We start from the raw sequence: 12,531 nt of genomic DNA on the forward strand, positions 1-12,531 counted from the left end.
GTAATTGTTGAATTTGGAGTTAAAAAACAAATAAAAACAAAACTTTAAAAAATTAGTTAAATTTGGTATAAATAGTTTTCTTTATTTGTTACAATTACTTTTTGAAGAGGGAGTGTGCTAAAATTGTATTTAGAATACATCCTCTACCAACGACAAATCTTTAATTTAATTCGCTTATTCAAAATTTAAATATTTGGTTATACATGTGTATATACGTACATAAGTATAATAATTTAAAAATACACAGTTGAGAAAGTAATTAAAAATCGAACTCAATTCAGAGTACGTATTTTGCTTGCAAAAATAGGAAAGCTTAAAACACAAGTGTTTGTAACACACACGCACTCTCACATACATATGCAAACCATGCAAAAACAAAATAAAAAAAAAAACAAATGAAGAAATTTCCTAGTTAGTTTTTTGTATATTATTTCTGCAGACTATTAGATGCATTTTGCCTTATTTTCTCATTTAATTATTTCTTTCTTTTTAGCTTTTAATTGCATACATTCAAGAGTAGGTAAACTAAAAAATGCTAATTGTGCAATTCTTGTGGCAAATTTGTGAAAGTTGTACTTTCAATTGTTTTGAAAAATTAGTGTGCTAATTTTTTCTAGCCGCCATATACTTATATACATATGTACATACAAATATTTTTCTTAAAATAAGGATACTAAAAAGATGTAAAGTCATTAATCAAAAAAGAAAATTAATTCCAAAGAGTCCCAAAATATCCAATTAATTGTGTTACTAATTTTTGGCGTCAAGGCCAAAGTGTCTGTACTTTGATAAAGACAATACTTCAACGTGAGTCTTTGAAAGTCAATATGACATTGTTACACTCGTGTATGTCTGCCATTTAATTTAATTTAGAGTTCGTTCGTTTGTACTTCACTAATCTTATTTTCTTGCATAGATAACGTACGTATGTATGTATGCATGTATATAATTTTTGTCATGGCGGTTAAGCGGCTAATTAAGAAAGCATACAGAAACAACAACTATAATGGAAAGATGATTTCAAAACACATCTTAGCTGAAAATATGAGAACACTTTTTATAGTGAAACTGATATAAACTACGTTATGCCTGTTTATTTGTTATACAATTAAAAATTGACAACGTTGCAAATTTTTAAATATAAATATACAGTAGAAGTGGTATATGTGAGAACGGTGAATGATTGATATATGCCTAAGCATTCAGCAAAAGAAAAACGCAAACACTCTTCTTTAAATTTCAATGTTGTAGTGGCTACACAAATTGTTTGCACACTATTAAAGTTAAGTTAATATTTTTCCACTTTTTGCTAACAGTTGTTAATAGCGATTTTGGAAAATTCGAAATTTTCTTAAATAGTTTATGAGACCTTCTTTAGGTATTTTTTTGTGTGTTGTATTTAATGATATTGTTAATAACTGTGTAATTGAGATTAATTTAAAATACATAATTAATATACTTAACGAAATAAAAAAGAAATTGTAATAAAAACAACAATTTTGTGTTGTCACCAAACAATATTTTGAATTTGCTTCAGAACTAAAACCTAAATGGCAAATTTACAACCATTCGTACGTGAAGGGAAATGGTAATGGAAATTGCAAAACTTGATAATGCACATAGAGCAAACAGAAAAAACTTAAGAAATAAATTTGATATATTTCATATAATTATTATTATTTAGTATATAGTACATAAAAACACACGTAATTTTGCATAACTAAAATACAAAACAAAATTATGGTAATGATAATGACAATGATGACGATTGCAATTATGATGGTCATGATTATAATGAAAATTTATTGATAAACTTTAAATATACATACATATTATATAAATATATACCTATATACATAAAATATTAAGCGCAGAACTGCTGACAAAACCAGCAAAAAATCAATTGAAAAAAAAGATATTGTTATATTCTTAGTGTGTAAACGCAAATGAAATGGAAACTGACGAAAAAAAACAAACAAAAACTAAAAAAAAAACTACAAAAAATATAAATATAATTTGAAAAAAAGTATTGTTTTTTTATTAACATATCTTGCTTAGGGCATACAGAAAACAATATAGTAGTTGTCAAAATGATTTAATTGTTATAGAAACAGATACCGTTATGTTGTATGTATACAGAACTCACTCGTAAGCTTTGAAGTTATATAGTTGTGTAAGTATTGATAAATTTCGAATATACAATTCAAAAGACAACGAGGTATCAATTAAAAAGAAAATGGAAAAACTTACTACGCCGGACCACAAAACCCAATAACTACTTTTTTACTTAAATATTTAGGTCCCATTAATATGCGCACAATATTAATAATTTTTATTATATCATATATAGAAGAGGAAGAAGCACTCGATGAGTCTGCGCAAGTAGCTGAACTGTCAAATGACTCCGATGCACCATTAAAGCCGAACGTAAGTAGTGGTTTCTTTATTTTGAACTTTTTTTTTTATACTCTGGGCACTGATCATCTTAAGTCAAAACTCATACTCCAGAACCTGCTAAACCAATTTCATCCAAATTCGTTAGGTAACATAATTCGTTGGGAAAATTAGCGAAGTACTATAGAATGATGCTTACAATATATAATAATATTAAATTTCATGTGAATATTCCTTATAAGTATACAAAAAAGCTGAAATGAATATATCAGGATAAAACGTTATACGAATGGTGCCGTACCTTAAAACGCCATTTTAAGTCGAAAGATTTAACAAAAATTTAAAACAATAACTGTTCAAGCCCCACGTACGGAAGATATGGGCCCCAGTACAGACATTTTACCGAAAATATTGAAATACGGATAGAATTTTTTTCTCAATACAAAAATATATTTGAGATATCTTAAAGAAATTATAACAACATCTCTGACTAATAGCATTGTGCCCTTATGCCTAAAATGGATAAAATCAACAAAAGTAATTTTAAACTTTCTTCTTCTTAGCGCTGAATATGAATGAAATTGGTTTAGACTGTGGGCTAAGCCCTTTATGCCCATTGTTATGATTTCCGTTTTAGTGGTCAGTTTAGATCACATTCCTCACTTGAGTTAGCTTGGTTAGTTTTAATGGCAATACCTCGGATAAGAAGCAAAATATAGTAATGAGACCGAGTGTGTCTACGACTTTAATATAAGTTAATAAAATAACGAATTTTTAATTATTTCGGAAAATTTTTTTAAATAATGTTTTATCCAAAGTTTTTCCCCGGCTTTGATAAAATATTCGGTTCGGTTATTTCCGAAATAAGCTCTGCCGTATTTATTTACTATATACTATGTTTGCAACTTATAAATTAAACTATTGAATATAGAATGATGAAGATGATGATTATGATCCCGATGATAATCGGAAAAAGAAGAAGGGAAAAAAGCGCAAAACTAAAAAAGGGGAAGAGAAAGGACGCAAGAAGAAGAAGCGTAAGAAGAATGATAGCGACGATGACAGCGATTGTATGCAGCATGATGAAGAGGTGGATTACAGTACAACAAAGCGTGGACGCAAGCGCAAGGAAGCGGAGAAGTCTACAGCAAAAGAAAAAGAGTCAACAAGTTCCGGTGAGTTTATTTATACAGTGAATAACAAAAGCAAACTTTTAACGTTCTAAAAATATGGTATCCAATTATTAAAAACATTGAAATTTATGTACTATATGAACATATATTCCATTCTCTATATTTCTGATAACAAAAAGTCTGGCATTATTTTATAATTTAATATATTTTGCTAATAAACAAAAATGCACATACATAAATGATAATTATAACAACAATAATAATAATTTTTCGTAGAAATAACTATTTTAAAAATAAGTTTAATAATCATTTTTTATTCGAGTATATGTATGTATATACATACATATATCTGAAATATGCTTAATATTTGAATTGGTATCTGATGATTATTTTTTCTTCTTAAATAACAAGAATCTCAAAAGACTTTAAAAACAACTATTTATCAAATTTTTTTTTATGTAATATTAATTAATTTTATAACTTTTTTTTATAACAGTGTAAAAGTCAGAAATGTTCTGTCCATGATTTTAATTATTAAACTGAAATGTATTTATACATTAATATATAATATTTTTTGTGGTAACCTTCATTAAATTATTATCAATATTACTTTTTAAGTGATATGTAAATAATTGTCAACTTCAAAAAACTCAAAAGTTTCGCTGCTTGTACTTATGTCCAGTATCTACTGATATTTACAAAATTATTATAGTTTTTTTAACACCTGCCTCATAAATATCTGTGTAAGGTCGTATATTTTACTTATTCACAAACATTATGATTTTTCAATTAAGCATATTAAGTAAAAGTTATGATGGTTCAACCATTTTTATCCGATTTAAAATATTAACAATTGAATGTAATATTATTTTGTTTAAGGCATGCCATCTGTGGAAGACGTATGCTTCGCCTTCAATGTCACCGATGTTGAAATCAATTACAGCGAAGCTGATATGCAAAATTTAACAACGTACAAATCATTTACTCAACACGTTCGTCCCATATTACAAAAGGAGAATCCGAAAATACCAGCACCTAAGCTAATGATGTTAGTTGCAGCCAAGTGGCGCGAATTTTGCGAGGTAAATCCAAATTTGCAGTCGGAACAAGGTCGCAGCACAGGCGGTGAGGAGGCTGAAGAGCCGCGTTCATCACGTTCTTCACGTAATGAAAAGGTTTGCAACACAACTGACTGTCGTTATTGGAAAATAATATTTAAAATTAACAAGTTTTATTCAGTATTCCTCGATTAATTATGCTGCAAAATTTTACGTAACAATTGTTATTAATCCTATAAATATCTATAATTAATTATAGCTTACTTATATTTACAAAAAGTTTTCTATTTTTAATTGCAACCATTTTGTTGTAATAACTTATGTACGTACATATGTATATATTCTTCTTTGATTTTTTAAATATATAAATTTACATTGTTCTCTTTCAAATAGCCGGACGATATATATGAAGAAGAAGAAGAGGAGGAAGATGAGGAGGAGGAAAAAGAAACATCACGTTCTCGCCGTAAGCGTGGTGGTCGCTCAAGTAGTAAGAAGGGACGACGAGCCGGCAAAGTGCCAACATTGAAGATTAAATTCGGCAAACGTAAACGTGGCAGCTCTGATGAAGATCAAGATGCTAGTGGAGCTTCCGAACGTGATTCCGATTTAGAATTTGAAAAGATGTTACAAAAATCCGATGATAGTGCCGATGAGAAAGAAGTAGCCGCACCTGCCGAAAAAATTGAAGAACCTGCCGATGATGCTAATGCTGCACCTGTTGTGCGAAAAAAAGCAAAAACAAAAATCGGCAATAAGTTTAAAAAGAAGAAGAAATTAAAAACTACCAGTCGATTCCCAGATGGCGAAGAAGGTGAACATGAACATCAGGACTATTGTGAAGTATGCCAACAGGGCGGTGAAATAATACTTTGCGATACATGTCCACGTGCTTATCATTTGGTTTGTTTGGAACCAGAATTGGATGAAGCACCGGAAGGTAAATGGTCGTGTCCGCATTGTGAGGCTGATGGTGGTGCTGCTGAAGAGGAGGATGACGATGAGCATCAAGAGTTTTGTCGAGTGTGCAAAGACGGCGGCGAATTGTTGTGTTGTGATTCATGTCCATCAGCCTATCACACTTTCTGTCTCAATCCACCATTAGACACAATACCAGATGGCGATTGGAAATGTCCACGCTGTAGCTGTCCACCACTATCGGGCAAGGCAGAGAAAATTATTACATGGCGTTGGATTGATTCAAATGAGCCGTCAACATCGAAGAAACCCAAAACTCGAATGCGCGAGTACTTTGTGAAGTGGCATAATATGTCATATTGGCATTGCGAGTGGGTTTCTGAGGTCCATATGGATGTGCATCATCCACTAATGATACGTTCATTCCAACGTAAATATGACATGGAAGAACCACCGAAGTTCGAGGAATCCCTAGACGAGGCAGATTCACGTTATCAACGCATACAGCGCCACAAGGCAAAAGGTGGCATTCAAGTCGAAGATGAGAATGAAGAATACAAGAAGGATTTGGAGGAGCGCTTCTATCGCAATGGTGTGAAACCTGAGTGGTTGATTGTGCAACGCGTTATTAACCACCGTACTACACGTGACGGTACAACTATGTATTTGGTGAAATGGCGTGACTTGCCTTACGACAAGTCTACATGGGAGGATGAAACTGATGATATCCCTGGTCTAAAACAGGCGATTGATTATTATCAAGACTTACGTGCGGCTTGCACTTCAGAGTCAACAACTTCACGTGTTGGTAAGAAAGGTAAAAAGGGTCGTAAATCGAAGGTAAAGGAGCTTGAGGATGAAGAACGTGTACAACGTCGCTTTACACCACCCCCAGAAAAACCAACTACAGACTTAAAAAAGAAATACGAGGGTCAACCACAATTCTTGGAAGAAACTGGCATGCAACTGCATCCTTATCAGATCGAAGGTATTAATTGGTTGCGCTATTCTTGGGGTCAAGGCATCGATACCATATTGGCCGATGAGATGGGTCTGGGCAAAACTATACAAACGGTCACTTTCTTGTACTCTTTATATAAAGAGGGTCACTGCAAAGGACCATTTCTGGTAGCAGTACCGTTGTCCACTATCATTAATTGGGAACGTGAATTCGAGTTGTGGGCGCCAGATTTTTACTGCATCACATATGTGGGCGACAAGGATTCCCGTGCCGTAATACGCGAGAATGAGTTATCGTTTGAAGAGGGTGCCATACGTGGCGGCAAAGCATCACGTCTACGCACCACTCAATTTAAATTTAATGTATTGTTGACCAGTTACGAGTTAATTTCCATGGACGCTGCTTGTTTGGGTTCAATCGATTGGGCAGTGTTGGTCGTAGATGAGGCACATCGCTTGAAGAGTAATCAAAGTAAATTTTTCCGTATTTTAAACAGTTACAATATTGCATATAGAATGTTGCTGACTGGTACACCTTTGCAAAATAATCTGGAGGAGCTGTTCCATTTGCTGAATTTCTTAAGTCGTGACAAATTTAGCGATTTAAATGCTTTCCAAAATGAATTTGCCGATGTATCGAAGGAAGAGCAGGTGAAACGTTTACATGAAATGCTTGGACCGCATATGTTGCGTCGTCTCAAAGCTGACGTGTTGAAGAATATGCCGTCGAAATCGGAATTTATTGTACGTGTGGAACTTTCGGCTATGCAAAAGAAATTCTACAAATTTATTTTGACCAAAAATTACGAAGCGCTGAATTCGAAGAGTGGCGGCAATTCATGCTCGCTCATCAACGTTATGATGGATCTGAAAAAATGTTGTAACCATCCTTATTTATTTCCTTCGGCATCCGAAGAGGCACCAACCACCGCTGGCGGCATGTATGAAATAAATGCATTGACCAAAGCAGCTGGCAAATTGGTTTTGCTCTCTAAAATGTTAAAACAACTTAAAGAGCAAGGACATCGTGTACTAATTTTCTCACAGATGACGAAAATGTTGGATATACTAGAAGATTTCCTCGAAGGTGAAGGTTACAAGTATGAACGCATTGATGGTGGCATCACTGGCAATTTGCGTCAAGAGGCGATAGATCGTTTTAACGCACCTGGAGCACAACAATTCGTCTTCTTGCTCAGTACACGCGCTGGAGGTTTGGGTATCAATTTAGCTACAGCTGACACAGTCATCATTTATGATTCTGATTGGAATCCGCATAATGACATACAGGCATTTTCGCGTGCTCATCGTATTGGACAGGCAAACAAAGTGATGATTTATCGTTTTGTGACACGTAATTCTGTGGAAGAACGTGTCACACAGGTGGCGAAGCGTAAAATGATGTTGACCCATTTGGTGGTACGTCCCGGCATGGGAGGTAAGGGCGCGAATTTCACCAAGCAGGAGTTGGATGATATTTTACGTTTCGGCACTGAGGAACTCTTTAAAGAGGATGGCGATAAGGAAGAAGCAATTCATTATGATGATAAAGCGGTTGCTGAGTTACTCGATCGTTCGAATCGTGGTATCGAAGAAAAAGAGTCCTGGGCTAATGAGTACTTGTCCTCATTTAAAGTAGCTTCATATGCCACCAAAGAAGAGGATGAAGAAGAAGAAACGGAAATTATTAAGCAAGAAGCTGAGAATTCTGATCCGGCTTATTGGGTGAAATTGCTCCGACATCACTACGAGCAGCATCAAGAGGATGTCAGTCGTACCCTTGGCAAGGGCAAACGTGTACGCAAACAGGTCAATTACACAGATGGTGGTGTGGTCCCGGCGGACACAACGCGTGATGACGGTAACTGGCAGGACAATGCATCTGAATATAATTCGGATTACTCGGCTGGCTCCGATGAAGATGGAGGCGATGATGATTTCGATGAGCAGAATGGTGGAGGAGAAGGCCGTAAGGCGAAACGTCGTGTTGAGCGTCGCGACGATCGTCCATTGCCGCCCTTATTGGCACGTGTCGGTGGCAACATCGAAGTATTAGGTTTTAATGCGCGTCAACGCAAGAGTTTCCTAAATGCCATTATGCGTTTCGGAATGCCGCCACAGGACGCCTTCAATTCGCAATGGCTGGTGCGCGATTTACGTGGCAAGTCTGAGCGTAATTTCAAAGCTTATGTTTCGCTTTTTATGCGTCACCTTTGTGAGCCGGGCGCGGATAACGCTGAAGCTTTTGCTGACGGTGTACCTCGAGAAGGTTTGTCACGGCAACATGTGCTGACACGTATTGGTGTTATGTCTTTGATTCGCAAGAAAGTGCAGGAGTTCGAGCACATAAACGGTTACTACAGCATGCCGGAACTAATATTGAAACCGTGCGAACCAGTCCGGGGACAAATAGGTGGACTGCCAAAGCTTGCGGATGGTCAAACAGTAGCGGTTTGTGCTGAGATTGAAGCGTCGAAAGCAATTGAGGACAAGAGTGCGACGACTAGTACAAGTGCCACGCCAGCTACCAGTGCGGCACCAAGTCCAGTGCCAGCATCCGAAAAGGGTGATGATAAATTGAGCACTGCAGGTACAGCTGCTGGTGATGAAATCAAGAAAGAGAGTGAAATGAGCACAACTTCGGGTGATGATAAGGAACTAACGCCAGAAGTGAATAGTGAAACAAAAGATGAACACAAGGTCGAAGTGTCTTCATCTAGCGGTGATGTAAAATTAGAAAAGAGTGACGAGAAAGATAAAACTGCGGGCGAACTTGACAAAGATGTTAAAGTTGAGACGGCCGAAGGTAGTGATGTGAAAAAGGAGGGAGACAGTGCTTCCACAGCAAAGGATTCCAAGGAAGACGCCAATAAAACGGTAAAAGATGAAAGTAAATCAGAACATAAGCCTAAAGACGAACCAACTACAACCATCATTGATGATGATGACGATGACGTGATGATTGTCAAGGAAGATGGAGAACTGGAAAAACCAATAGCCAACACTTCGAGTGGGACAGCCGGCAATAACAATGCTAAGGAGCAAAAGCCGAAGATTGAAGAGAGTCTCGAGGTATTGAAACGTAAATTTATGTTCAATATTGCCGATGGCGGTTTTACCGAATTGCACACACTTTGGTTAAATGAAGAGAAAGCTGCCGTGCCAGGACGTGAATATGAAATCTGGCACCGTCGTCACGACTATTGGCTGCTAGCAGGTATAGTGACACATGGTTATGGCCGTTGGCAAGACATACAAAACGACATTCGTTTTGCTATCATCAATGAACCCTTCAAAATGGACGTTGGTAAAGGCAATTTCTTGGAAATCAAAAATAAATTTTTGGCGCGTCGTTTTAAGTTGCTCGAACAAGCGTTGGTTATTGAGGAGCAATTGCGTCGTGCCGCCTTCCTGAATTTGGCGCAAGATCCTAATCATCCTGCAATGTCGTTGAATGCACGTTTCGCTGAAGTCGAATGTCTTGCCGAGTCGCATCAACACTTAAGTAAAGAATCTTTGGCCGGCAATAAGCCAGCTAACGCAGTACTGCACAAAGTGTTGAATCAACTGGAGGAGTTGTTGTCCGATATGAAGAGTGATGTGTCACGTCTACCAGCCACACTGGCACGTATACCGCCCGTGGCGCAACGTCTGCAAATGTCCGAGCGTTCAATACTTTCTCGTTTGGCTGCAACTGCCGGCAACACATCCAATGCGGGTATGTGTTTATAAATTTTATCTTTGCAGCATTAATTTTTAAATTAATATTTATATATTTTTTTTCTCCAATAGCGCAATTGATGGCTCAGTTTCCGACCGGTTTTCAAGGCACTACTTTGCCCGCCTTTGCTGGTGGGCCAGCAGGCAATTTCGCCGCCTTCAGACCGCAATTCTCCGTGCCTGGACAATTGTCGAACGCTTCTGGCAGCAGCAGCGCGGCCAACAATTAAATTATTTACCCAATTCTTTTGTGTTATTTTTAATATATATGTATACAAATGCAAATTTTTCCTACTGTTTAATTTAAAAATTTTAACTCATGTCTTATCCAGATAAACATGCAAATGAGATGTATTTAAACATCCATACATACATACTATGTTTAGTGGTAACCTATCGAATTGCAGATCTTACTATTAAAACTTATTTTTACAGATAAAAATTTATTTGTAGCATTTAAGTAATATACTTGCAATAATTATATACATACATACATACATAGCTGACGACAAATTGCCAATTTACGTGCTCTACAGCAATCATGCTAATACATAACACAACAATTACAGATATCAGAATAATTCTTAATAAGATTTATCAAATTTATAAAAAAAATTAAAACTTCAAAAAATTAAATTCAATTCATAAATCATAATGAGGGCAAAATAAAGTAAAAGAAATTTTAGTTTGAGTTTGCATAGAACATTAACTGGAAAACAATAGATATTTTCATACTTATATACGATATGTATCCTCCAAAACATCTCCAGATAATTTTCTCAAAACAAGTTGATGTGATAAAAATAAAATAAATAAACACCATTATGATTAATTTTGATTGCAAAGATAAATGAGATTTTAAATGAAACATGACCTCGACCATAAAAAAAGTTTATAGCAGGTTTTGTTAGTAAACATATTCGAGATACATTTCATCGTTTGAGCTTACTGGGCAGGAAATGTTGTAGAGCACATTAAAATTTGGTAATTCTGAAAACACGCATTTTTCTCAACAATAGTCTCCAAATATAAGCATGTATTCCAATAGTAATGATAACCATAATCGAACCATTAACATACATACAACAAATATCAATATACAATTTGAATTATTAAATCTTAATGTCAACTTATTCAAACAATAGTTATGCAAAAATAACGAAAATAATAATTTTTAAGGTGTGTTTTACAAAGCAATCATCCAAGCTACTTACTAGTATTCGATTCCAAAAGACACGTATGATTACATTACAATAAATATTGCATTATTAACGAACATTTATCTGTATGTGTAATAAATGGGAGAAATATAAAATGCCTACTCTTTTTAGCATTTTGAGTTTGAATTCGATTAATTTACATTGAACTGTTTTTGCTTTTGCATTGAGATATTTAGTCAAGACATTATTATTATTATCGGAACGGAATCAACCATCAACACGATACAAAGGCTCATTTCCACGACGGTCGGGTCTATGTAACCGGAACAGACCCGGATTTTTTATCGACCCAAAGACTGCTAACCCGGCAGAATTTTGCCGTTATAACAATCAACAACGGAAAGGCCTAACAACATAAACATCTTAATTTCTTTGATGCTAAGTGAAGGTTAGGCACAGCTTTTCGACAACATATGTACATACATAAGGATAGTAACAGAAATAGTTTAGTTTGCTTCGGTTTTTATTTTAACATGTGTATGTGATCATATATCGACGCAAATTTTAATGGAAAACAGCTATACTGATTTTCATATTAGATTACGCAAAACGGTTTTTTTGTTGTATTCAGCGTTGTATATCAGCGTTGATACTAATAGTTCAAATTATGCACTTTTAGCGTATTTTAAGCCTACGATGTTCAATTTTTTTTAGATTATAGCACAAAGTCGGAGAAAAATAATTGGCAGTAAATGAAAATTTTTGCCCCATTCACTGTAAAATTCAAGCGTTTGAGTCAAATCAAACACCTCATCACGTAAGAACTTTTTTGCTCGAAACTGCATCTTTAAAATGCTAATACTTTGTTTTTTTTTTGTGCGACACTAAATGATTGTACGGACAATAACTTCTAGTAGAGGATTTTATACCCTGAACATAATATATTAAGTTTGGCTCGAAGTGTGTAAAGTAGGCTGAAAAAGTTCAAGCTAAAGATCCTTTTAAACCCTTTTATGCCAAAAGAAATACACTCATGAAGGTATTATATCTTCGCTGCATCCGAGATTAACGTTTTTATACCCTGAACAGGTTGAAGTTTGTAATACACGGAAGAAAGCGTCAAAAACCCCATAAAGTATATACACTTGTGCTCACATAATTAAGCCACTGCATAGCAAAACTACGTTT

The 12,531-nt window shown here is 35.3% G+C and overlaps 1 protein-coding gene across 1 annotated transcript in view; it reads left to right on the top strand.

Annotated features, from left to right (window-relative positions):
* LOC108973356 (chromodomain-helicase-DNA-binding protein Mi-2 homolog) overlaps window positions 1-11,516 on the top strand; it is a 35,431-nt gene extending 23,915 nt beyond the window's left edge. The window contains exons 2-6 of the mRNA XM_018940587.1: window positions 2,351-2,427; window positions 3,326-3,569; window positions 4,407-4,702; window positions 4,979-10,181; window positions 10,256-11,516. Coding sequence (XP_018796132.1) covers window positions 2,351-2,427; window positions 3,326-3,569; window positions 4,407-4,702; window positions 4,979-10,181; window positions 10,256-10,413 — 5,978 coding nt within the window. The 3' untranslated portion in view covers window positions 10,414-11,516. The remainder of the gene's footprint in view (window positions 1-2,350; window positions 2,428-3,325; window positions 3,570-4,406; window positions 4,703-4,978; window positions 10,182-10,255) is intronic.
* The last annotated feature ends 1,015 nt before the right edge of the window (window positions 11,517-12,531 follow it).

Source organism: Bactrocera latifrons, unplaced genomic scaffold (genome assembly GCF_001853355.1).
Source record: "Bactrocera latifrons isolate USDA-ARS-PBARC rearing strain unplaced genomic scaffold, ASM185335v1 scaffold_471, whole genome shotgun sequence".
NCBI classification, from domain to species: domain Eukaryota; kingdom Metazoa; phylum Arthropoda; class Insecta; order Diptera; family Tephritidae; genus Bactrocera; species Bactrocera latifrons.